The 26,232-nt window shown below is 39.0% G+C and overlaps 1 protein-coding gene across 5 annotated transcripts in view; it reads left to right on the top strand.

Annotated features, from left to right (window-relative positions):
* Positions 1 to 3,781, top strand: part of LOC113407382 (polypyrimidine tract-binding protein 2-like) — a 79,453-nt gene extending 75,672 nt beyond the window's left edge. For 2 of the 5 annotated variants that reach the window (XM_026655813.1, XM_026655811.1), the window contains 6 exons: positions 77 to 216; positions 1,692 to 1,725; positions 2,145 to 2,237; positions 2,926 to 3,142; positions 3,246 to 3,323; positions 3,484 to 3,781. In XM_026655813.1, coding sequence (XP_026511598.1) covers positions 77 to 216; positions 1,692 to 1,725; positions 2,145 to 2,237; positions 2,926 to 3,142; positions 3,246 to 3,323; positions 3,484 to 3,616 — 695 coding nt within the window. In that variant the 3' untranslated portion in view covers positions 3,617 to 3,781. Of the gene's footprint in view, positions 1 to 61; positions 217 to 1,691; positions 1,726 to 2,144; positions 2,238 to 2,925; positions 3,143 to 3,245; positions 3,324 to 3,483 lie in introns of all 5 variants that reach the window. The other 3 variants (XM_026655812.1, XM_026655810.1, XM_026655809.1) reach the window with 3 other exon arrangements.
* The last annotated feature ends 22,451 nt before the right edge of the window (positions 3,782 to 26,232 follow it).

The following is a 26,232-nucleotide window of genomic DNA, read 5'->3' as shown; positions in this document are numbered from 1 at the left end:
ATTTAAATATTTTTAAACGACTTGTTTGTATTTCGTAAAATATGCTTTATTTTAAAATTAGGGCTTCCTGTTGCAGCTGTTCCAGGAGCGCTGAGTCCTTTGGCTATTCCGAATGCTGCTGCTGCAGCAGCCGCTGCTGCTGCTGGCCGAGTGGGTATGCCTGGAGTCTCAACTGGTGGCAATACTGTCCTCCTGGTTAGCAATTTAAATGAAGAGGTCAGTGAAACCATAAACTCTTTTTTTTCCTTATTTTTTAATCACACTTCATTTGTAAATGTTTTCTTTTTTTTGCACTTGCCTCTATTTTCACTTGCATACTTTAAGATCAAAGTATTTTTTCTTGTTTTTTGTATGTTTAAATTAATTTTGAAACTATAAACTTTATATTTTTTTCTATTATAGTTAAATACTTTTGTTTTCCTAGGTAGCTAACAACTTAAAATATCCTTTGATATTTGGCTACCTATTTTTCCTAAGAAAAATATGGTGAATACTGCATGTTTGGCTTTCAATTTGTAATTAAAATATTTTCACAAAAACAGCAAATGTATTCTAATTTGTAGATTATATTTTATGTAAAGTAGAATTATGTTTTTCTTTTCTAATAATTTGCTGCTTCATTTCATGCTTACATGTCACTGCATTTTTAAAATCTTAATTTATGTGAACTGCTCTAACACATTTTTCTTTGAAGGTTCTCCCAAAGATCTTGACGAGGCACTCTTCCAGTCTCTCTTAGTAATTTTTTCTTTGCAGTTATTATTCATTTGTCTCCAAAAACATTTTTCACCTTAATACTGTTATCTTTCTTGCTAACTCTAAAAATCTAAGGGGTTTTATTTAGTTTTGCATTTTTACTGTCTTGTACAATTTTTTTTAATTGCTGTGAAAGCTGGTATGAAATGTGGGAAGTTTGATGTATCAGTTTGTCTAGTTGGAATACTTGTTTCATTTTTAACTGGCCTCTGTTATATGATTCATTAAGCTTATTTATCATTCGTTACTATTTTCTCATCCACAGTCTTGCATGTTAAAATGTTTGGATCAGAGTGCCATTTTGAAAAATTTTTACCTGCATTTCATACCCAGCCATGCTTATGCACTTAAAGTTCAATTTTTAAAATTTTTTTTGCATTTTTTTTTTTTTTTCATGTTGAGATGAAATGCTGTAATTTATTCTTTGATATGGATGTACTTTACCCATATTTGTCTTGGGTGACTACATTTTACTCAGTTTTTTTCTTGTACAGTACATAAACCAACCATTTTCTGACCAAATTCCTGCATTTCCTATGTACTGACTTATATTTTATTTTTTTTTTTTGTTCCCCACTTCCTTTTTTTCTTCTGCATTGCTGTTTCCCTTCCCCATTTCATCCTTCTCCTTTTGTGTTCACCTTCCCTTTCCTTGTCTTTCCTCAAATTCCCATGCCCTCCCCCGTCTTATCCTTTATTTTCCTTATCCTTGTCTCTGTTCCCTGTCTTCATTCCCTATGTTCATGCTTCTGTGCTTGAACAAAATGTGTTCCTCGGACCAACTTGCCCCAATTAACCGCCTTGAACCATGATCCATGACCACCTCACCATTCTGCGGGAACCACCCTTCGTTATGGATGATCTGTTCATCTCCGCTCTTCCTCGACTCTTCTCTCTTCTTGTCTTATGCTGCTTGCTCTTCTCTCCTTCTAAAGATGGTTACGCCCCAAAGTCTGTTTACCCTCTTCGGTATGTTATTGTTAGCACTATACTTTTATTATTGATTTAATTTTTGTTTCACCTTAATTCTTATTTGTAGCTAGCACTTTTGGCTTAAAGTTGAATAGTAAATCTTTTGCTATTTTTCTTTTGCTGTTTAAAAACTCTCCATAGACACAAGATTTTCTTTTAATGCATGCTAATATATTTTGCATGGTCTTTAATTTAATATCATTCACATAGCTTTTGAGGGTTTATCAAAAATTTATTCTTTTCAAAATTCACTATTCAAAATCTTGATCTTCTTTATTCATTTGTGTGAATGTTGAGATTGAGTGGGTGATCTTGTTGATGTCTGAATGTTTCATTGATATGTCAAGATGTGCTGTTTAGTTGATTAGACTTAAAATTAATTTTTCTTTTGGATTACCTCTCTGACTCCAAAAAAGGTGTTTATGGGGATGTGCAGCGTGTGAAGATTTTATACAATAAGAAAGACAGTGCTCTTATACAGATGGCAGATGGGAACCAGTCACAGCTGGGTAAGATTAGATTCATTTATGCCTCATTTAAATCTGTAAATTTAAGTATTTGAAATCATGTTGTGGAAATTCAAATGAACATGTTCATATTTGTCAGTCTATTCTTATTTTAGTTTTTCTCCGATCCCAGACTGTTCATGAGACATGAAAACTTATTACATCAACTCATTTTGTATTCCAAAAAGCGTATGTGTATATGCTGCTTTATGTGAACAGAATAATAGTGTTGTTGGAGGAGAAAGAGGTGTTAATTTATTTTTTGAACTAAACATTAGCTCCAAATCCTAATTTAACCCTATGGACATCAGTCTGCTACTACACTGGCCATATCAGCACAATAGCATACACAAAAATACCACAATTAAATCAGAAAAAAGAAGTTTGATCATAATACTAGGTAGTGGTGTATATGTTGATTAGTGTCATGGTGGGCTTTTTCACCTGGAATAAATTATTTGGACCATTCAAATAACAGAATAAAATAGGGTTGTGTTTGCAGGTTTGTTTTACTGAATACATGGCTAAACATAGCAGTGCAGTTTTGAAAATTTTACAAACTAACTTTGAAATGGAATTATTTTTCTAGCTTGCAATGTTGGCTGAAATCCGTGATTTAATGAGAAAGTATATGCCATCCTTGCAGGGTTTTGAAATGTAGTACTGAATTTAATAAACTTGTCTTTTTCAGCCATGAGTCATCTTAATGGACAAAAAATGTATGGAAAGATTATTCGAGTTACCCTTTCCAAGCATCAGACAGTACAGCTACCTCGGGAGGGACTTGATGACCAAGGGCTCACTAAAGATTTTGGTAATTCACCCTTGCATCGCTTCAAGAAACCTGGCTCAAAAAATTTTCAGAATATATTCCCTCCATCTGCAACACTTCATCTGTCCAATATTCCGTAAGTATTGTATGACAGTATGCCAACGGGATTCACATAAGCCATAAAATACTAGATCCACTAATAATTAATTCTTACGTTTTTTTGTTTTCCATTTTTCTAGACCATCAGTAGCAGAAGATGATCTGCGCACACTGTTTGCTAACACTGGAGGCACTGTGAAAGCATTTAAATTTTTTCAGTAAGCAACTTTTCCTTGAATCCTTATGTTTTTAACAAAAGATTGACTTCATATGTTTTAACAGAACGTCTTGAAAAAATACTCTTCTGGAGAGGGAAGAAAGGTTTTTAGGCCCTTATTTAGTATTGATTGAGTTCCTAATGTTGTTGTTTTGTTTCAGAAGAGATCACAAGATGGCACTTCTTCAGATGTCAACAGTGGAAGAAGCTATTCAGGCTTTGATTGATCTGCATAATTACAATCTTGGAGAAAATCACCATCTGAGAGTTTCTTTCTCCAAATCAACGATTTAAAATGGGAGATAAAAAATGAAGGTGTATCGCATTGTTCAGTGTCGTCACCTATTGACTGTTCAGGAGAGTGGGGACCAGAGTTTGACTTCTGTCTTTCATGCTGTTATCATTCCTTGGTTGTTTTTAAAAAAAACATTCATAAGAAAATAAAAGCAGTGATATTAACTGTTGGTTTTTCATCTGTTGTTTAGAGAAACATCGTTTTGTTTAAAAGGGTTTCAAGTTAAGCCCACAGTTTTTCAAGTTAGTTGACATACGTGCCTTAAAAAGGAAAACTAGTGTTGCTAGAATTGCATTTGCTAGTAAAATGAATTTGGTTGGCTGGGGCACAGTGTTACATGAGAATTAAAATATATTTAGGCAGGGGTGTGTTAAAAAGGTTAAGGTTTTTGTTTCTCCTGCTTGGAATTCTTTTATTACTTATTGGGTTGTCACGTACCTTTCTTTTTAATCAGATAAGATACATTACTTTGAAAGATTAAAACACAGTATATTTTATTTCTACTACTTTAACTATTTTTTTGTAAATGGCCTGTATTTCATGATTCTGGTCTAGATTCAGTTATGAATGTAGGCATTAGAGAAAATTAACAAGGTACAGAATATTAATTTCTTGAAGGAGAAAAAAGTGATTTCTGTGTTTTTGAGCCCTATGTGGAAAGCATTGTGGGTGGAATCTTAACCTTTTTGTACACACTCTTGTGGGACGTATCATATAAATGTCAGCACTAAGTAATGTCTTGTTTGTGGTTGAATATTTTTCGTAGATGTTTTTGAAGTTGACATGACTTATGTGCATTTAAATATATATTGCCATCTTTAGTTTGTAATTAAGATTTGGAATATGGTTGTGGATTTCTGAGCATGTGCAGACTGGTCTAGCTAGTTCAGGAACTGGTGCATGTATTTTTCAAAGATGAAGAAAGTGTACTGTGAACACTTGCAGGAAGGTTAATTTTGTGGCAGTTTTTTAAAACTGACAACCAGGTGGGACCAAAGTTTATGTGCCTTTAGTCTTAATTTACCTTGCATTGTAATATTCAGTTTTAATAAATCTCTTCAAAATATTTTGTATTTAGAAATCGATCTGACTTTACTATAAACATGGCTCAGAATCTACAGATCAAATTATTTTGAAAACAGTTCTTCTGTCATTCTGAACTGTTTAATCTGATTCTGTTTAAATGACCAATGCTTTTTGAAATTGATGTACTTAGTTTCAAGATTCATAGATTCTGTTATCTATGTAGAAAAAGGTCATGTATATTTTCTATTAGTTACGTTTTTACATCTTTAGAAATGTAAAATTCAGTATAGTTTGAAAGCGGCACAATTAAAAATTAATTTTCTAACAAAGTTGGGAGGTTTGACAGTCGTTTAATTTCATTTTGTGTGTACTCTGCTTACCTCTGTAGCATGCTCAATAAACACTTCTGTAGCTCTGTATTCACCTTTTCTGTCTTTCTCTGCTGCCTTTTCTCTCTTCTCTTCTTTGTTTTCCACTCCCACTGTGCTTCTGAATTCATGTTTATTCTCTGCCAGGGTGGGAAAAGAATAATCATAGTAATAATTTTACAATTGTATGGCTTTATACCATAAGTAAATCTGATGCTGTGAAAATACATCAGCTCCTTATATTTAGAAAGACAGTAACTGCTTTGGAGGAGTACATATATATTACACATTTCCCACCCTGTTATAACCTACTACTTTAAGGACAACTTTTGTTGTGGTTTGTTAGTGCTCTTTTTCTCTCTCTTTTCTGTTTTAAGTAGATTTATGCACTAATAGATCTCTCAGGTTTGCCATGCTGTCTTGCTGCAATTTCATCTTCCATCTTTTGTGTCTGTTAAAGATTTTCTACTAATCATAAAATATTCTCATGGGTTAAAAAACAAAACAAAAAAAACCCCAAAGTGACCATGTTGCTAAAACAAATATTAGAACAATGGACCATATTATAGTTGTTGGGGTTTTTTTTTTCACCTGTTCTGAAAAACATTCAAGAAAATTCTTTTGGCAAGTTAGTTTCTACACATTTATTTTAAATTGATTTTTCTTCGCATAATAAATGTTAATTTCTCTAGGTTAAAAATAACTTAACACACAGTCCCAGTTAAAAATAACTGTATAATTCTGAACTTCTGTATTGGTAAAAGTTATCAAGGTTCAAAACATTTTTTTGTCACTTCTTCAATACAGCTACTGTAGGTTTATTGATGTCAGATTACTTTGTGACCTGGTGTCTGTTCTTTAGGATGGCTGTATAATCAATAACTATCTGTCAAATATTTAAAGGTTACCACATAACCTAGAGGTGTTGCATTAGTCTCCACTGTACTAAATAAAAATGAATTGCATTGAAATCTGCTTGGTCAGGAACATGCCCTAAGTATGGCTCTGAAGTTATGCTTCAAGTATTGCAATCATCACCCAGACTGAACTACAAATAAAATCATTTCAACTCTGTCTGAAGCTTTGTGAACCAATTTAAAGCTTTGTATATTACAAAGTCTAAATTAAAAGCCTGTTGTAGACTAAAAGTCCTTCACTTTTAACAGCATGATGTGCCCTGTATTTTTAAAAGCAGAATTTTAATGAATTAGTTTGACAGCATCCAGAACTAATAAGTAATGAGATTTTGACTAAATTTGTCTTCTGAATGCATGTTAAAATGTGCTCAACTGTATCTGAGGAGAAATATGAATTGAAAGTTTACCATTCCTAGTATTCAGCTCTTGCTGAACTATTTATACCTTGAGCCATCTGTATCAGATAGCTGTACAGTAAAAGTTGTGTGTATAATGTAGAAATAACTTTACAATACGTGCATCTGGTGAGATGTTTACAAATTTAGGGGTGTTTTTATTTGTTTAATTGAACGTTGCCAAACCTATTATTCTAAGAATAGGTAGCTATAATTATTTTCTCAGGTTGTTAAGTTCTGTTACAAAAACTCAAGCAAAAAACAATGTATATTGAATTCTATTTGTTATAAACCCATTAACATTCATTATGAGGCTCTGTTTATATACATTTAAATTAAAAAATGATGGTCTTATAACTGCCATAAAGGTGTCGTCTATAAACTCAATGAAGAAAATCACTGTTCAGTTCTTGACTAACTTGAATTCTCTAATAATAGATGTGATAGACAATTGCAAGGTTATTAATTATAGAAATATATTATGGTTAATATTTCTGTAATTGGGAAGATAATGATCAAAACAATTCTTCACTGCATTATGCAAAAAAACAAAAAATAAAACTGCCTTACTGTAAAGAGTGAAAAGTAAAGATATTTGTTTAGATAATGCATAGATTAAATGTCCTAATTGCTGGAAGAACTGCTGGAAGACCGAGCTGACGTTATCTTTCTTACATTATTATCTAAATTATATAAAATGTTGATAATTTGAAAAATCAAGATTCATATTTTTCAAATGTAAATTATTCTTAGCATATAAAGAGGTTTGAATAACTTTTTTAGACAGCATACAAATAATGTGGTACCCACATAAGCTACCTTATTAGAACTTTCCAGTTCCGTAGGCATTTTTGATATTTTAAAATACAGAGATCTTGGCTTTGGAATATCTGCTTTAAAATAGCTGTAGTATGTTTCCTTTATGCAAAAAAGTCATTTTAGATAGCTCAAGAACTTTTCTGTGTAGATTAATTGATTTCTCCATCATTTGGAGAGGAACCTAGATTAATTTGCTAAACATCATGGGACTTGGAAAGATGGGTCCAAAAGTGGTTTCTTATTTGTCCAATAGTGCAAATACTATGAATTTATGTATGAACTTAAAAAAAAAAAATCTGGACAACCAAAAATTGTGGCAAACTTACTCCCTTTAAATAAAGATTTTCAACCTTCTTAGGTGATGTTATTTACTCTGACTTTAAAATGTGTACTGCTAACACATACCTTAGCTCTTCGGGGGAAGTGACTGATCTCCCTTGTTTTGTAAATTGCCATGTAAATTTATGCTGCTATATAATTTTTTAAGATTCAAAATCTTAAACTTAAGATTTAACTATTTGGCTATATACATTGCAGTGTTACATTGCAAACCAGCACTAGTTTAAGAAATACATAAAAAACTCTTCTCGTTCTTACTCTGAATGAACCATATAGATACAAATTTCTTTAAATAATGAGGATCTAAAAGTCACAAATCCCACGCTGAAGTACAGATCTGTGAGAAGTGGTCACAAAGGTATAACCAGCCATTTGAAAAAGGTACTCTTGGTCATCAGTTCCAACAGCTGCTACATATCCAGACCCAAATGGTGAATCTCCTGAATAATAGAGGGGTGAATCGTCTCAATAACAGAATCCTATCCTCCCATTAATTTTGTCTTGCCCTTCAGGGCTTTCGCCCAACCCAGCATACCTCTCTTTATTCTTGTCCAGGTACTGGGAAAAAGGACATTGAGCCATATGACTTTAATGAAAATGAGACAGAGCTGTGTTTCATCAGCATACTTATTCTGCTGCAGCCCAAATTTTCACTCTAGCACTCCCAGTAGTTTCATATACATGTTGAGATGAAACAGCGTTCCTAAACCCCATGTGAGAGTTTATTTATCCCTTTTTGTCCATCACATGGAGACTATTATGGCTTCATCCCTAGATGATTCTGAACATTTGAATGGACTGCTTGTCTCTGGGTGCCCAACTCTTCCTCCCAAGAGTGGTTTTTCCTGTGCCAAGAAGGGCAGTTCCCCTCTCCCTTTTGTGGTTTCAGATTTGTAGTAGTGCTTATTTCACCTTTTGACCTTAAGACTATTATCCGCTCTAAAGCAGAAGGTTTTCTTCAATGGATATGGCGTGATGGAGGAGTGGCAATGATCATTCAAATCATTTTTGAAGTTAAGCATTTTAAAAGAGGCAATCCAGCTAATGTAATTAAAGAGGTGACCTGGAAGATGGTACTCTGGAGGAAAGAGGAGATGCTTTTCTAGTGACTAGAAGGGTTCAAAGAATTTTCTGGCTCACTTGCTCAATCAGGACTACTTAGATAACCATTTCTCACCATCATCATGACAGATCACTAAGGGACGTGACCTCCTTACAAATTGAGCGCCACTCAGGTCGATCTCTGGCAAGATGTTTAAGGTGCACTGATTGTATATTCAGTTTATATCCATCACTGGCAGTTTTGTCAAGCCACCAAAGCTTTTAGCGTCCTTGTGATTACTTGGGTGTGTAGCAGCTTTCCTTGGCTGAAGCCCACAGTTCTTAATCCGTTGAAATGAACCTTTTTCTGTAAATAGTTAAAAGTTTGTTAGTAGTTTCCCTTAGTGTAGGTAGTTAGTTAAAGTTAGTCCTGGACGGGACTCAAACTAGAGATGAGGCATGCCCCAATCCCCAGACTTCAAACCCTGTGATTGCTGCAAAAAACTGATGCCCATCAGCGATCCTCATAGTAGCTGTCTGAGGTGCCTGGGCGAGACCCATATCAGTGACAAGTGTCAGATCTGCAAGAGGTTCAAGCCTTGGACAAAGAAGGAGTGAGACCTACATCTCCGGGTGCTCCTTACAGAGTCGTCGCTAGCACCGGCATTGGAGCCATCCAGGTCGGACTCTGCTCCTAGTACCGCAGCATTGGTACGAAGCGCTCCGCCGGTGCCGTCTTTGGACCATAGCCAATCCCTCTCCCCGGCACCAGCCGGGAGGCAAAGAAAGGCTGGGAGGAGACGATTGCCGACATCCCGTAAAGTGAAGGAGAGGGCCAGAGGGGAGCAAGGACCCGCAAAGGGCGGCTCTTCACCTCTGTGAGTCAGGCCCCAGCTCAGGTCGAGCAGGCAGAGCAGGACATCTTACTGTTATTGGTGCCGGCCATGGTGGTGCCCTGTTCTAAGGGCAAACCTGCCATGGGACCTTTCCAGCAGTCCCCATCTGTGTAGCACCGCTCTCCTCCTCAGGGAGTCCCACCAGCGGTCGCCCGCGCTGAGCTGCCAGGCCTTGGACATAGGGAGGCCAGCCCGAAGGAGCCCTCACCAGTCTCTGGACTAAGGGCACCGCTCACTGGGTTCAGTACGCAGAGTGCTGGTGACTTAGTGCAGGCCCATGGAGGTGCACCCGTCCCTGCAGCCCCGATATCAGGGTCGACCTAGCCACTCCCCGAGTGTGCGGCACGGCTCCAGGGACACAAGCCAATGGTCCCGAGAGCCTCGCCACCGGAGTGCAAGTATGGGTCGCCGCAATCAGGTCCATGCTCCCCACCTCGATAGTCAACTCGCTCCTGCTTGATGGACCGGCACCGTTCAAGAAGCATGAGGCATCAATCGCTGGGCCACCGTTGCAGATCCGCCGAGCACCGTTGGTCTCCAGGAGCTTGGCGCATGGAGTCATCACCCTCAGACAGAGCTGGGATCGGCACCATTGCAACCGGGACGATTGATCGGCACTGTCCTGGTCTCCCATATATGATCTCTCCTCTTTGGACTCCAGTACCGAGCAGGACTCCATACCCAGAGGTCGTCGAGATGCTCTTCCGCTCCGTGACCGGACCTGTTTGTCACCAGGCAGAACAGGAAGTGCCAGCACTTCTGCCCTCTCCAGGGCTTAGGCAGGGACTCCCTCTCCAATGCCTTCCTTCTGTTGTGGAAGGGGGATCTGATGTACGCATTCCCACCAATTCCGCTGATCAGCAGAGTCCTAGCAAAAGTCAAGAGACAAGGTACGGGTCATCATGATCGCCTCGGCGTGCTCATTAGCCTGGCTGTGGTGCCCCCTGGCCTCTGCCTAGCTGTCTGGATCTCCTCTTGCAAGACCACAGACGGCTCCTGCACCCGAACCTTCCCTCTCTCCACCCCATGGTTTGGTTGCTGAGTGGCTGAACCCGGAGGAAAGGGCCTGCTCCAGCCAGGTACAGCAGGTCCTCTTGGAAAGCAGAAAGCCTTCCACCAGAACGACTTACCTGGCAAAGTGGAAGTGGTTCTCCTGCTGGGCGGAGGAGCATGGCATCTCCCCAACATGGTCGTCTGTGCAGTTCATCCTCGATTACCTGCTCCACCTTAAGCAACAAGGCCTCGCGCTTTCCTCCATCAGGGTGCACTTAGCAGCCATATCAGCTTTCCACCAGCAGGTCCAGGGCAAATGGGTGTTCTCACATGAGCTGTCCATCCGGTTCCTGAAAGGACTAGAGCAGCAATTCGGTCTGGGACCCGATTGTGCAATGGAACCTCAACCTCTCAAGGCTCATGGGACCTCCCTTTGAGCCACTGGCCTCCTGCTCCCTTTCACATCTGTCATGGAAGGTAGCTTTCCTTGTAGTTATTACCTTGGCAAGGTGAGTCTCTGAGATTAAGGCCCTCACTTTGGAGCCCCCTTACACAGTTTTCTACAAGGATCAAGTCCAGCTGCGACCCCACCCGGCGTTCCTGCCCAAGGTGGTGTCTCACTTCCACGATAACCAGGATGTCTTTCTCCCATTCTCTGTCCAAAGCCACACTCAATTGCGGAGGAGAGACGGCTGCACACCTTGGATGTCTGGCACACCCTAGCCTTCTACCTGGAGCATACAAAGGCCTTCCACAAGTCGACCCAACTCTTTATCGCAGTCACGGACAGGATGAAAGGCCTGCTGGTATCCTTGCAGAGGATCTCTAACTGGATCGCCTTGTGTATCTGGACCTATTATGAGTTAGCGCGAACCAAGCCGCCACCTATACTAAAGGCTCACTCAACCAGAGCACAAGCGTCCTCAGCAGCCTTCCTAGCACACGTCCTCATCCAGGACATCTGCAGGGCCACCACATCATCAGTACACATGTTCACGATGCATTACGCCATCACCCTGCAGGCCAGAGATGATGCTGGATTCAGCAGAGTTGTGTTGCAATCGACATGTCCATGAACTCCTACCCGTCTTGGGTAGCACTGCTTGAGAGTCACCTACAATGAAATGGACATGAGCAAGCACCCGAAGAAGAAGACAGTTACCTGTTTTGTAACTTGTGTTCTTTGAGATTTGTTGCTCATGTCCATTCCATGACTTGCCCTCCTTCCCCACTGTTGGAGTTTCTGGCAAGAAGGAACTTAGGGTGGGGAGAGCCAGCAGCACCCCTTGTACTGCACCATATGGGCGCCACTCCAGAGGGCACCAGAGCCGGTCCCCTACAGATACCGCTATACCACATTATGGAGTTTTTCTTATCAATGCCATTATCTTCCCAGGGATGCTGAGACACCTCATCAGATCCCACAAACTTGATATACTGAATCAAAAGACTGACAAAATCTTATAAAAAGCACTGTGCACGGCTTATTAAATTTAGCCATCTTCTCAAAAAGTTGTCTCAAGGTAAAGATCTAATCGACAGTGAAACAACCAGGTCTAAAGCCGCACTGAGTATCCTGGCATTATTGATTTGAGACATTAATACAGAAGTGAAGACTTTCTCTGAGACTGACAATAGTGTAATACCCTCTATAGTTGCTACATTTAGCCTTTATCACCTTTTTCAACAGATGCAGATTAACCCCCTTCTTCCAGTAATGAGGGATGATATTAGTATGCCAAATGGTCTGGAAGAGCCTATGCTGCAATGGAACAAAACTCACTTGTTTTCATCAACTCTCAGGTAATGTTACAAAACCCTGGTGCCTTTCCAGACTTCAGCTTATGGACTCTGATTCAGATCTCTTCTTGGATGAAGGAAGATGCCTCTACTGGAACTTCATGCCATACCTCAAGTGGAAGAGAGACTTCATGGGATGGACGATTGAGGAGTGTCTTGAAATGATCTTCTCATTAATGCAACTGATCTAGCAAACTTTGGCTGACACTGCCATCCTGATTCTTTATGAAACAAGCTGGTCCCACCTTCCCCTGTAAACACTGCCAAGCTGAAGAGAGGCTATGGAGACTGTGTTTGGTAGCAGTCATTCTAAATTGGTGGCCTGATTTGACCACCAGGATTCCTCATCTTGCTTACACAATGACTTGATGACGTTCTGAAGTCAAACCACCACGGTCAGCCTTTGCTTTTGCTCTCAACAAACATGTCCTTGAAGACTTCAATTGTAGCCTTGCTTTTTTCTTAGCTCTGACTGTTGTGAGCATCTCCTCAGTGTTCCATGGATGATGTTTGAAGCATTGATGCTCCAGTACTGAACTGGCAGCAGTGATAACTTGACACAACACCTTTCCACATCAGATGACAGAGGGAGTGAGATATCAGATTCTAATGCTTCAATGGTCGTAAGCAGTTCAGAACAGAAAGACAACTGACACCTTGGGTGTAATAAAAGTTTTTGGTTGAATGGTATGAATTTTGGCTTTCTTCTAAGTGGGAGGTGCACTTTTGCCCTCCAGGATTGATATGTTCTTCTACAAGTGATTTATAGAATAACTATAAAGGTGTAAAGCAAAAACAAAAAAAGTTGGGGGTTTTTTTTAGAGAAAAAGAGAAGAAGTAGTACTAGCTACACTAAAACTGACAGGTACGTCGCTATCTACTGAGGGAAAAGGAGAAGTGAGCTCTGCTGCAGATTCCATCCCAGACAAAAGGCGGTAGAGAAGAAATTGGGGGGTGGTTGTACTGCACAGCACTATATGTATGTTCTGCTCGCAGCGCGAGAAGGGGGAGGTGCACAAGTGCAGCCTGACAGACACTGCTAATGAAGATCTCTGATCCCAGGCACAGGGAGCGCTGCCACACCTATAGTGGAGCATCCATAGGGCCGCACATCTTGAAGAATCTCAGTTACTGTACAAGGTGAATAACCTCTTCACATCATGAGGATGTTTACACTGAAGCCACCATCTGTGACAATCTGGTCAATTGTTCTTGTAGCTGAAAAGGCCATTCTTCTATCCTGTGTATTGGTGGCAAATGTAAAATTGGTGCCTGGAACATTTGAATGTTGTTTGAAACAGCTAAAGCAATCCTTGTCAAGCAAATGAAAAGCGTGAATATTGAGATCTATGCTTTACATAAAGTGGGACTAGCCAGGAAGTGATGAGAAGAAAGTTGAGAACTATATGTTTTTGTTCTCAGGCTATTCAGATTTACTTCAGCAAGGGGTAGCTATTGTACTTTGGCCCAATGTCCAATGGGCATTGCAGGGCTGGCTGGTGTTAATGAGCAACTTATCAGTGTCAGATTCTGTACCAGCTGTGGGCATCTTACCATCATTGCAGTGTATGTTCCCAGCAAAAACAAAGCCAATGATGTGGATACAGATACGTTTTACCAGCAACTACAGTCAGTCTTTAATGAAACTCCAAAAAGATGTTGTCGTAATCCTGGGCACGTTTAATGTACAGATTGGAAAGGATAATGACACCTGGGCGAGTACATTCAGGAAGTTTGGTATTGGGCAGAAGAACAGGAATGGACAGCAACTGCTGGAATTTGCCACTGCCAGAGACATGGTGATTGCTGACTCACTTTTGCATCCCCCAAAGATTCATAAGCAGACCTGATACAGCCCAGATGATTTCACCAGGACTGTTGATCATGTCCTCATTAACTGTCAGCAATCATGGATGTACAAGTTCACAGAGGTGCTGAACTTTACATTGACTCTTGTTTCCATGAACAAAAGTATGCCGTTGATTTCAAAGCCAGCCAGTTAATGGGCAGAACTTAGTCCGAGAAGTGGTGGATTACTCAACTGTATTTGTTTTCACTTTTAAAAAAATGTATTTACCCCACGCTCACTCTCAGCAAGTTCAGAGTACCATAGTTGTTCTAGCCCTCAAGTAATTTTTGGATAGCCAAGAAACTGATCACTAGCAGAGAGGGAACTCCACTCTCTAGAAACTGGTGTGGTTTAGCATACAATTACCCACTTCATCCAAGATTTGAAGAGCAATACATGGAGAATCTAGTAAGAGCATTCTATCACTATGACAGACAACCAAGCATCAGGTGCTGAGAGCAGAGGCTTACTGGTAAGGCATGCCAAGTCTTGCAGGCAGAGGAATTTTCTGTCCCTAGTTACCACCCACATTGTTAGGGTTCTTAAATCTGGAGGGGACTGTCTTAGCTAGAGCAAAATTTAAGTAGGGGAATAAGAATGGCAACTGTCATATCTCTTAACTTTCCACAAATGGTTAACTCAGTAGAGGCAGTGGTAGTTTCTTACCTGTACAGCTGCATAAGATGCCTGCCAGCCAATATGCCATCACTAGTTCTTCATCCATGGCCTTTCTGTCACCAAATTTTCTGAAAAATTTTATTCCCAAACTGTCCTCTGTTTTGCATTTAGAAAGCTATACTTCGGCTCTACTTCCTGTTACCATATAAGGAGATATATCAAATGGTATTCCACAATGCTCCGTCCTGGGTCCTGTACTATTTAATATTTTCATTAACAATTTGGATAATGGACTGGAGAATGTGCTTATAATAATTGCAGGTGACACCAATCGGGGAGGGGTTGCAAACACTTTCAAGGACAGTATTAGAATTCAAAACCACTTAAACAAATTAAAGGATTGGTCTGAAATCAGTAAGATGAGATAAAGATAAGTGCAAAGCATTACACTTAGGAAGGAAAAATCAAATTGAGAACTACAAAATGGGGAATAACTGATTTGGCAGTAGTATTGCTGAAAAGGATCTGAGGATTATAGTGGATCAAAAATTGAACATGAGACAACAATATGATGTAGTTGCATAAAAGGATAATATTCTGCTCTACTTGTCACTGGTGAATCCTCAGCATGAGTACTGTGTCCAGTTCTGGTAGCCACACTTCAGGAAAGAAGTGGAAAAATTGGAGAATGTCCAGATAAGTGCTCCTAAAATGATAAAATGTTTAGAAAATGTGACCTGTAGAAAGCTTAAACTGGTCATGTTTAGTCTTGAGAAAAGAAGATTGAGGGGGGTCAGGGAACCTGATAGTCTTCAAATATGTAAAGGGCTGTTATAAAGAGGATAGTGATCAATTGTTCTCCATGTCCACTGAACGTAGAACAAGAAGTAAGAGGCTTAATCTGCAGCAAGGGAGGTTTGGGTTAGATGTAAGGAGAAACTTTCTAACAATAGATTGTAAACCATGGCTTCTGATTATGTTGGCTTCCTATCCCTTGAGAAGTTCTCTGCTGTCCCTCTACCTTATTCACTCAGGGCAGCTCAGAGTCTCCATCAATGAGATATTAGCCACTGTGCTCCCTCAGGCTTTGAGATGTTTCCTTCTGAGCTCCTCTGTCCCCCTCCCAGTGTGCTCTTTGAGGCCACAGAGTCTAATTTAGAGGAAGGTGGCAGGAAATGGACCTCAACTCCACTATTGATCCATGCCTTAAGGTGGGCACCTTTCCATGCACACAAGGACTCCTGATCTGGAGTGTCTCATCCTCTGCAGCTGTCATTTTTCTTTGACTATCTGTACATGTGGATTCCACACTTGGTGTGCATTCAAAGGAATCTTTTAATCAGCAGTGTTCATTGGAATCCTACATGCCCTGGCACCCCCCTCTCCCCAGGTCATAAAGCCTGGAGTAACCCCAACTGCCACTCAGTTCCTTCTTATTGCCTGTGGCAATGAGTTGGAGCAACCTCAGTGTCCTCTTAGTTACTGAAGCTCTACGTGTTACATAGTTGCTGTAGTTACTGTACTTTAATTTTTCTCTGTTATGTTTTAATTAACTTAGTGCATGGGCTGGTGTCTGTACACACACATAGTTAGAGGTAGGCTTAGTTAGTCCTGGTACCAGGACTAAATTAATAATCCACATTTTATAACCTACCCATCTTGCAGTGCAGCAGTTCCTTTGAATGATGGACATATTAAGTGTCTCTTTTGTTTAGAAGAAGGTCATAGCACTGCAAAATGTGTAAAAAATTTCCAAAAGACCTCTAAAAGGCCAGAGAGGCACACTTAAAGTGGTTCCTGATGGAGAAGTCTGAATCTTACATTTCCCCCTCAGAAGTTCTCCCAAGGGAAGTGATTCCTACTCCTTCAAAACCTCACTCTTTGAGTTCAGGGTTTCAGAAGTCAGAGAGCTCATTCGTCATCTAGGAGTTCAAAGGCAATCTCAGATACCTTTGGAGCAGTCAGTTACCTCTGCTATTTGTGGGGGGAAAGGAGCACAGCTCCATGTCTATTTCTTGGCACTGCTCCCTCTTTCTGGTACCGAGCAAGAGAAAACCAGAGTCATCACAGCAGACTGCTGAATCTGCAGTACCACATTCAACACTGACCCCTGTACTCATCCTGCACAGAGCAAAACCATTCTCTTCTGAATAGCCTATTCTCTTCTTGCTTTATTCTCAACTTTCTCTCTGCATGTATCCCTGGAAGCTCTTCAATTGGAGGGGAAAGAGAGGACTGACTAGGGTTTATATAAATAGAGAAATCTCACAACAAAAAGTATTACCAGTAAGTAATTTTCCCTTTGCTATCTTTCCCTCAAGTTGCCACCCTAAATTCTGAAGTTTGGTCTGACTATTGAAAATTCCTTCTGGCTAGGTTGCTGTAGATGAAAATGGGAGAATTTATTGATTTTGTTTTTTTTCTTCAAGTCCCTCCATCCCAGCCCAGGCATTCCAGTCTGTCCAGTAGTCCAGTACTTCTACTACTACTACTACTACTACTACTACTACTACTACTACTATCAGCAGTCCAGTACTTCTATAGAGTTGATGCTATCTGAATATTTCCTTATGTTTTTTTTTAATAGTCTTTTTAGTCAGCAAGTTTTGCACTGAGCAGAAACCATCTATCCATCCATCTCCCTCTGAGAAATATCATGAGAACTCAAATTTTTTCTTTTCACCATCTGCTCATGATACGGCTTATGTTAAATGGCTGAATTAGCGTACAGAGAGTTTTGAAAAATAAAATTAGCAGTTTTGGTTTTGCCAATACCAATGTAATACTTAAATAAAACCAGTAATATTAAAACACCAGTAGCAGAACAAGAAATTGGGAAACTGTAATTCAAAATGAGGGATTGTAAATACGTAACACAAATATGACTACACCCTAAAGAATGTTCGTTCTCTCTCTCTCTCTCTCTCTCTATATATATATATATATATATAATCTCAGAATTTAACTGTATAGCAAGATCAAAGAGATGTCAAGTTTTAGAAGTTACAACGGGAGCTCTCAAGGCTATAATTGAATCTGTCATGCACTTGTTAATCATAAACATCCAAGAAGGCAGCCCAAATATTATGGGAGGGCACTGACACTTTCATTGCATTGAAATCTAAACCTTTCAAGAGGGACAGATTCACTCAAGACGGTTCATAAATTCCAGGGCCAGATTCCCATCATGATCATTTAGTCTGACTCTGACCTCCTGTCTAATACAGGCCATAAAACTTCCCCAAAATAATTTCTAGAATATGTCTTTTTAGGAAAAAAAAATCCAATCTTGATTTTAAAATTGTCAGGGATGGAGAATTCACCACAACCCTGGTACATTTGTTCCAGTGGTTAATTACTCTCACCATTAAAAACGTATGCCTTGTTTCCAGTCTGAATTTGTCTAGCTTCAACTTGTGGCCATTGGATTGTGTTATCCTTTTCTCTGCTAGATTGCAAAGCCCATTGTTAACTATTTATTCCCCATGTTGGTACTTATAAACTGAGATCAAGTCACCCTTTAACCTCTTTGTTAAGATACCCAGGACTCTTCTCTGAACCTTCTCCAATTTATCAACATCCTTGAATTGTGAGCACCAGAATTGAACCCAAGATTCCAGCAGTGGTCGCACCAATGCCAAATATAGAGGTAAAATAACCACTGTACTTCTAATCAAGATCTCCTGTTTATGCATCTCAGGACCATATTCGTTTTTTTTTTTTTTTTTAGGCTACAGCATCACACTGGGAGCTCATGTTCAGCTGATGATCCACTATGACTCCCAAATATTTTTCAGCGTCACTGCTTCCCAGGATAGAGTCCCTTATGCTGTAAATATGGCCTCTTTTCTTTGTTCCTAGAGATACATATTTACATTTAGCCATATTAAGACACACATTGTTTGCTGCACCCAGTTTACCAAGCTATCCAGATTTAGTGACCTGTCTCCTTAATTATTTACCACTCTTCCAATTTTGTATCCTCTGCAAACTTTATGATTTTATGTTTTTCTTCCAGGTCACTAATAAAAATAATCGAGAATCAATCCCTTCAGGACCTCTCTAGCAACACATCTGCATGATAATGATTCCTCATTTACAATTATATTTTGAGACCTATCAGCCAGTTTTTAACCCATTTAATGTGTGCCATGTTAATTTTATATTCTATTTTTTATTAAAATGACATGCAGTACCAAATCAAACACCTTACAGAAGCCTAAGAATATTAGATCAATACTAAGCGACAGAGTCCTGTGGCACCTTATAGACTAACAGACGTATTGGAGCATAAGCTTTCGTGGGTGAATACTCACTTTGTCAGATGCATGTAGTGGAAATTTCAGAGGCAGGTATAAATATGCAGGCAAGAATCAGTCTAGCAATAACGAGGTTAGTTCAATCAGGGAGGATGAGGCCCTCTTCTAGCAGTTGAGGTGTGAACACCCAGGGAGGAGAAACTGCTTTTGTAGTTGGCTAGCCATTCACAGTCTTTGTTTAATCCTGAGCTGATGGAGTTAAATTTGCAAATGAACTGAAGCTCAGCAGTTTCTCTTTGAAGTCTGGTCCTGAAGTTTTTTTGCTGCAGGATGGCTACCTTTAAATCTGCTATTGTGTGTGCAGGGAGATTGAAGTGTTCTCCTACAGGTTTTTGTATATTGCCATTCCTAATATCTGATTTGTGTCCATTTATCCTTTTTCGTAGGGACTGCCCAGTTTGGCCGATGTACATAGCAGAGGGGCATTGCTGGCACATGATGGCGTATATTACATTGGTGGACGTGCAGGTGAATGAACCGGTGATGATGTGGCTGATCTGGTTAGGTCCTGTGATTGTTTCGCTGGTGTAGATATGTGGGCAGAGTTGGCATCGAGGTTTGTTGCATGGATTGGTTCCTGAGTTCAAATTACTATGGTGCGGTGTGTGGTTGCTGGTGAGAATATGCTTAAGGTCGGTGGGTTGTCTGTGGGCGAGGACTGGCCTGCCTCCCAAGGCCTGTGAAAGTGAGGGATCATTGTCCAGGATGGGTTGTAGATCACTGATGATGTGTTGGAGAGGTTTTAGATGAGGACTGTAGGTGATGGCCAGTGGAGTTCTGTTGGTATCAATACTATTACTTTTATAAGCCAAACTTGTAATCTCATCCAAAAAAAGATATCCAGTTAGTTGGACAGGATCAATTTTCCATAAACACAAGTTGATTTCCATTAATGACATTATTCTCCTTTAATTCTTTATTTATCAAGTCCTGTATCAACTGCTCCAATATCTTGCCCAGGATCAGTGTCATGCTAACTTGCCTATAATTACCTGGATTACCATGAGGCTGTTTACCTTTTTAAAAAAATGGTACAACATTAGCTTATACAAGAGACTATAATTCATGGTTGAACATTTCCACTTCAAGTCCAGTTTGGTTGTTTAGTTGTTTTTCTGTACTAGACTTGCTATTATCCTTAACAACTTTGAATGGATCAAGAATAACTATGGATTCCCTAGATATATCAATAAGTATTAAAAATTAGACTGTATATCATCTTAGAATGCAAAGAATTGTAAATATCCAATGTCCCTCTTACGTATCGACTCAGTTATACCTAGTGATACTCCTTTTGTCTCTTAAAAATCTGAATTTTGTTTATTTTTCATTTTATTTCAAATTTTATTTATGTCATTTTTTCCAGTCAGGAGGGCCACGGGCCCTGCCTAGTACCAGGGGAGCCTGTGCCAAGATCCCCAGGTTTTAGGCTTTCTGCAACCTGAGCAAAGTTTATGCCTGTCAGTGACCATTATTCACTGTCTCAAGTGTTTGGAGGAGGAACATATTAGAGATGGATGCTCCATTTGTCATGGTTTCAAGACCAGGACAAAGAAGCTGAGGGAGGAGCACTTCCATTACATCTTGGTGGATGTCATCAGCATTGTCCACCTAGGTGTTGTCACATTATGGAATTTGTTTTTTCAGTTTGATTTTTTTAAAAACCTAGGAAACTACACACACAGAAATTGTATTAAAATTGAATTGCCCACTATGTGTTGAAGGAGAAACAGTATGTTTTAAACTGGCCCATTCAAAAATCCAGGGAATAGTTGTTATATTTAGGTTAATATTTAGAAATTTTATAAATGTCAATCATACATCTTGTATAAACATTTAAATAAATGCAAAGAACCTGGTGGTAGGAATTGTTCTTGATCACTGTACACTAGTTTTGGCATTGTTTCTACAAAGATGCTTGAAAAATGTCCTTCAGCTGTATACCATTGCTTCTGTGTAGGTTTCCTACCTTGTTAGCTGAGCTTTCTTAATGTACCAATCATTGTTCGGGGGGGGGGGGGGGGGGGGGGCGGGGGGGCAGAGAAAGCTGCTTTGCCCTTTTTTTCCCCTTTTGAAAGTGTCTGGACTGTTTTCCAGAATCTCTTAGTCTTCTCAGTTTAGATGCCCTATGTAATGATAGTAGGAACCTGGGAGTGGAAACCAAAGTTACCAGTAGTGTTGTATGAAGGGAAGTATTATGTAGTGAGCCTTAGGAGAAGCACGTTGCTATGGCACTTGGAGCCAAGCAGACAATCCAGCAACACCTGTGTGTACAGTTCTCAACAACAAGTTGTGTTTACTGTCGTTTAAAAAGTTTCCAGGATCTCTTTTTCTGTTATAATAGCAAGTTGGCAATAGCTATTTCTCCCTAACAAAGACAGAACAAGCAGAGAAATGTGCTCCAATGCATATTTCCATGAGGAAGGATATGATTTGATGCAAATACTCCCCAAATTCTTCTAGTTGGCTTGGAAGCAGACCAGCTTCTTAGCTCAAAGCACTATGTACATCATTGCAAAAGTTCTGCATCTGCTATAATTCTTCTAAAAACAGTTTTTTTTATTCTTGGAAGTTTTTAAAAAAGAAAATGTATGTGATATTTCAGGAGAAACAATAAAAACAAAAGGCTCAGATGGATCAACCTAATTCTAAGACTAACTGCCAGTTTCTCCTTGCCCTCTAGAACATTCTGTTTCAGTTGCTTTCTGACCACATTGAGCTAAGGACCTGCTCCCCATCAGAGCTGCATCCATTTAGGCCAGTTCCAGCATCCACTCCCCACTACAGATTTTGGTTTCAGTTTGGACAGTGTTTCTGAATCGTTTGATTTGATCTTTTTCCCTTATAGTTTTCCAGTGCTCTGGTTTGGCTTCTCACAACCCCAGCTTCCTTCAATGCTTATAGCTGCATGGATGAAATAATCTGTGAGCTGTCCTTTTTTGAGGCAGGGAGGGATTCATAGCCACTGCAGCTCATGAGGGTCATTGGCCTCATCGTTTTCTTCAAGCATTGACAATCCCTAGTGCACTTGGCATGTTAATGTGAGCCTCATGGTTTTGTCATCAGAATCGCCTTTCATCGTGCTGTGTTTTCGTGGTCTCAGTGCTTAAAAAGTTTCATATCTAAATCATTCACTTTGGCACCTTCTATGAATCATGAGATTTTGTTTCTATGTTCTTGTCTCATGTCTTCACTTCTAGATATGACTGAAATATGTTCAGAGGTGAAGTCCTTAGTTTGTCTTTGTTCTCACAGAAGATGTGCAGATTCCCATGGGCTACCTTCCACTATTGCTTGGTAGCCAACTGAGACGGTGAGAAAACACTATTCTCTTGCTTTCAAAAGTATGAGCTGTTTCTCCCGGCATCATATTTTGAAGCTGAAATTATTAGAAAGTGATGACTTTCAAATTCTCCTGTCACTTAGAACTGTAGACATCCTCAGATCCTTTGGAGTTTAGTCACGTAGGTAACATGAGGGTTATGTTAGGTGAACTTTTCTGGTCTTAGGTAACTCAACTCCTGACTCATCTTTGAATATGAATGTGCTAGTGTTGTCGAGCTGTTACTGCATTAGTATGTATCTAACTCTGAGAATTCAAACAAATGCTATCCTTAACTGCAGTGAAAGATAGAGTGTAATGGACCTTCTGTGTAGCCCTATGGATGAAACCTAGTTTTCACATTTTATGGTAACATAACTGTCCCTGAGCAAGTCCTCAGTACACATCTGTCCATCAGGAATTATAAAGATTTGAGGGTTTGTTTTCTCAGATTTTGCACTAAGAGTTGTATCAAAAACAAAATAACCCAATAGTATTGTCAGAAAGACTGGAGGTATTTACTGATAATTGATAGTTCATTTAAGTTGCAACAGAATCAGAACAATGTTGATGTTTGTCTGCAAATGTTTTAGGGGTACTTGAAAGAAATGGTCTATAGCTATTCCCTTCTTGACACCATTCCCATATAGTAACTGAGAATTATTTTCGTATTGGAACCTAGGTTCCATTTGTCAAATTGGGTAGACATTTACATCTATGTGAGATAGAGGCTTTTGCCCTCCTGAAGGATTTTCCTCCTCTGAACTAGATGTTCTTGGGGAGAATGCTCTTAAACTGGTCCTTAGCCTTTAGCTTTTATGTCTGGTATAGTCAAGTCTGCCTTCTGGTCTAAGGCTTGAATTTTTGCTAACACAGTGGAATATATTTCTTTCTACAAAACTATATTTCGAATTTGCAGAGATCTGCTTCCTTCTCATCAAGGAATTGAAACAGAGAGTTCTATAAGGTCCTGAGGGACTGGCAATTGGTCTCGGAATGAAGACCTGTCTCTCAAAGGGTCAAATGTCTGTGGCAGCTGAGAAAGTTTTGGCCTGTTTTGTACTAGGCAGTTGAGACTTAGGGCTTGTCTATACTGAAAGCTAAATCGATGCCGCTGCGATCAATGCAGCGGCATCGATTTAGCAGGCCTGGTGAAGATGCGATGAGTCGATGGGAGCGTACTCTCCCGTGGACTTCAGTACTCCATCTCCATGAGAGCTGGAAGGTAAGACGTAGCACGACATAGACACCGTGTTAGGTCGATGTTAGCTACATCGCTCACGGGGTATTTTTTTACACCCCTGAGCGACATAACTTACATCGACTTAGGCTTGGTCTACACTGCTGCTTAAGGAGCGAGAATCTATTCAAATGAGGTCTGGAGAAGCAGAATTACAGATAGGTAACTATCCCATATAGATTAAACTGTTTATTATTATTATTATTTTATTTTATTAATGCATTTATTTATTTATTACCATTATTATTATTTATATTACGATAGTGCCTAGGAGCGCTACTTGTGGACCCCAAGATTCTTGTAGACAAAGCTGTTTCAGTTAATAATATGACTGATTCCTCTCTACAATTTTTGATCAAATTTGAAGTTACCTGGATTAGCAATTTCTAAAGATCTGGGACAAAGAAAACAGTTGTTAAAGATACTCTCAGCTGGAAGTCTAAGGTAAAATTCTCAAAAGCTCCTAAGTGACTCGAGCTAAGTGCCATTTTCATAAGTGATTGAGGAGCTTAAATCCCATTGACTTTTAATGTGACTTTGGCTCCTAAGTGCCTTAAGTTTTTTTTTTTTTAATGAGATTTAGGTGATTAGGTTACTTAGATGCTTTTGAAAAGTTTACCCTTTGTCAGTAAAATAAAAAAAAGTTTAAAAGTAGGTCTAGATCTTACACCTGTTTTCTACCTAACTTCAGCTAACTTAACTTTTTTATCCCACTTATGTCTGTTAAAAGTCAAAAATTGAATAAGCAATTTATAAGTTGCCTTTGTCAGGCGACATTATGGAAATTATCTGAATATCATTGCTAAGCCAGGTGAGCCATTTAAAAATGCAAATAACTTAAGATACCATGAATTTAGCTGATGAAGAACAAACTTTATGTTGATTGATTTATTAGAATCTTTTGCTGATTAGTAATTGCCTCAAATATCATTTCTGAGATTTAAGATATCATGTTTTTAATACACGATCTGAACATATTTATGTATATCTATAAAATCTATTATAAGCATAGAATCATAGGACTGGAAGGGACCTTGAGAGGTTATCTAGTCCAATCCCCTGCACTCATGGCATTTTTACATTATTAGTCCCAACCTTCCAGCAGAATGCCAGTTGCTGAACATTTTTTGTTTTATAGGTACTAATTCTTTGGGTTTCCTACTTTTTTATATTGTTAATGACTTGATTTGTATGATGTGTCAGTTTCATTGATTTCCTTCAGTTTGGGATTTTTAATCCTGGACTTTATATTGTGAAGCACTGCAACATCAAAATGCCCTTGAGAGTTGCTAACTTTCAACCTCAAAACCTTGACTTTATAATTATTTCAAGCAGTGAGGCAAAGGGAATAATCATAAAGTTGGAAGATTTTGAATCTCAGTTTTGTCTCAAATTTGATTATGGTCTTAAGGGTAAATATCCTACATGCAAGGGCCTAACGGAGCTGTCCAGAAGTTAACCCCATTTACAACAATGAAAATATTCAGGTTCCCCCTGAAAAATCAGTAAGATACATCAAATATTGGGAATGTCTACAGATAGAGCAGTGTTTTAGCTCTCTCCATAATTTACCCATGGGGTGGGGCGGAGAACAGAATAATAGATTGCTATTAAAGCAGATTGCCATTTCTAACACTTCTGCCTCCTTGAATATAGTACTTTTTGATAACTATGTTTTATTATCACAAGTATGTTATCATCAGTACAGTGATGCTGAAAAATGACCATTCTGTGGGCATGGTACTACTAAAACCGCTGCGATTATACAAATTGCTAAATAGAGGTCAGAAGCAATACACTTAATGCTTGTAAAGTTATTAGTTACATAATTGGATTTTTAGAGTCTTTAATTCATAACAACTGCCTGTTTCTTGAAAGTGAGTATTATCTTCCTTAGGCAAAATGCAAGCATTCAATTTCTAATAAATCCAAAATGTAATGACCCCACTCTGTAAGCTGATGTCCTTTCCTCTTATTAGTTTATTTTATGACTTGTCTATACAGAAAAGTTGTATCACTTTAACTATACTACTACAAGTACAACCCCGCTCGTGCTGATGCAGTTATACCAGTATAAAGGATGCTTTATACTGATATCTATTCCTCTACAGAAAGTAAAATAAGCTATTCCAATGTAAGACACATATATACTGATATAACTGCATCCTCATTAAGGGCTATACTGATAAAACGTTTTTGGTTAAAAGAAAATTCTACCCTAACCAGAATAGGGTATAAAAACTGTGTAGACTAGGCCTAATCTGTAGATCAGTTTACCACATGGTATGTGTTGATAGATTTTATGAATATGAACATGAATTGCTGTTGTATTCAGCCCAAAAGGAGAACTGAGGTTATGAACATGTGATAGTGGTATTATAATACAAATTTTAATATAACCTCAACTGATACATTTACTAAAAGCAAATGTGGTAAACACAAAGAAGAAACAAGTATGAATACACTGTTTGGTGTATTACCCATATAACACAGAGATTATACATGATTTTCCAAATGTTATTTATAATTGTGTGTGGATTCTCCATTTCTGCCTCTACCCTTGATATGGGAGAATTCCATTAGGAGAGTGCCATTTTAGGCAAGACAATGCTCTTCTCCCAGCAATAGGTGTAGGTAGTGCCAATGCAATATTGTCTTCTGAACAAACTAATA

This window comes from Terrapene carolina, unplaced genomic scaffold, assembly GCF_002925995.2.
Source record: "Terrapene carolina triunguis isolate 2854851 unplaced genomic scaffold, T_m_triunguis-2.0 Scaffold211, whole genome shotgun sequence".
Lineage (NCBI taxonomy): Eukaryota > Metazoa > Chordata > Testudines > Emydidae > Terrapene > Terrapene triunguis.
Note: the sequence above shows the minus strand (reverse complement) of the source record. Positions and strands in the feature narration are given on the sequence as shown.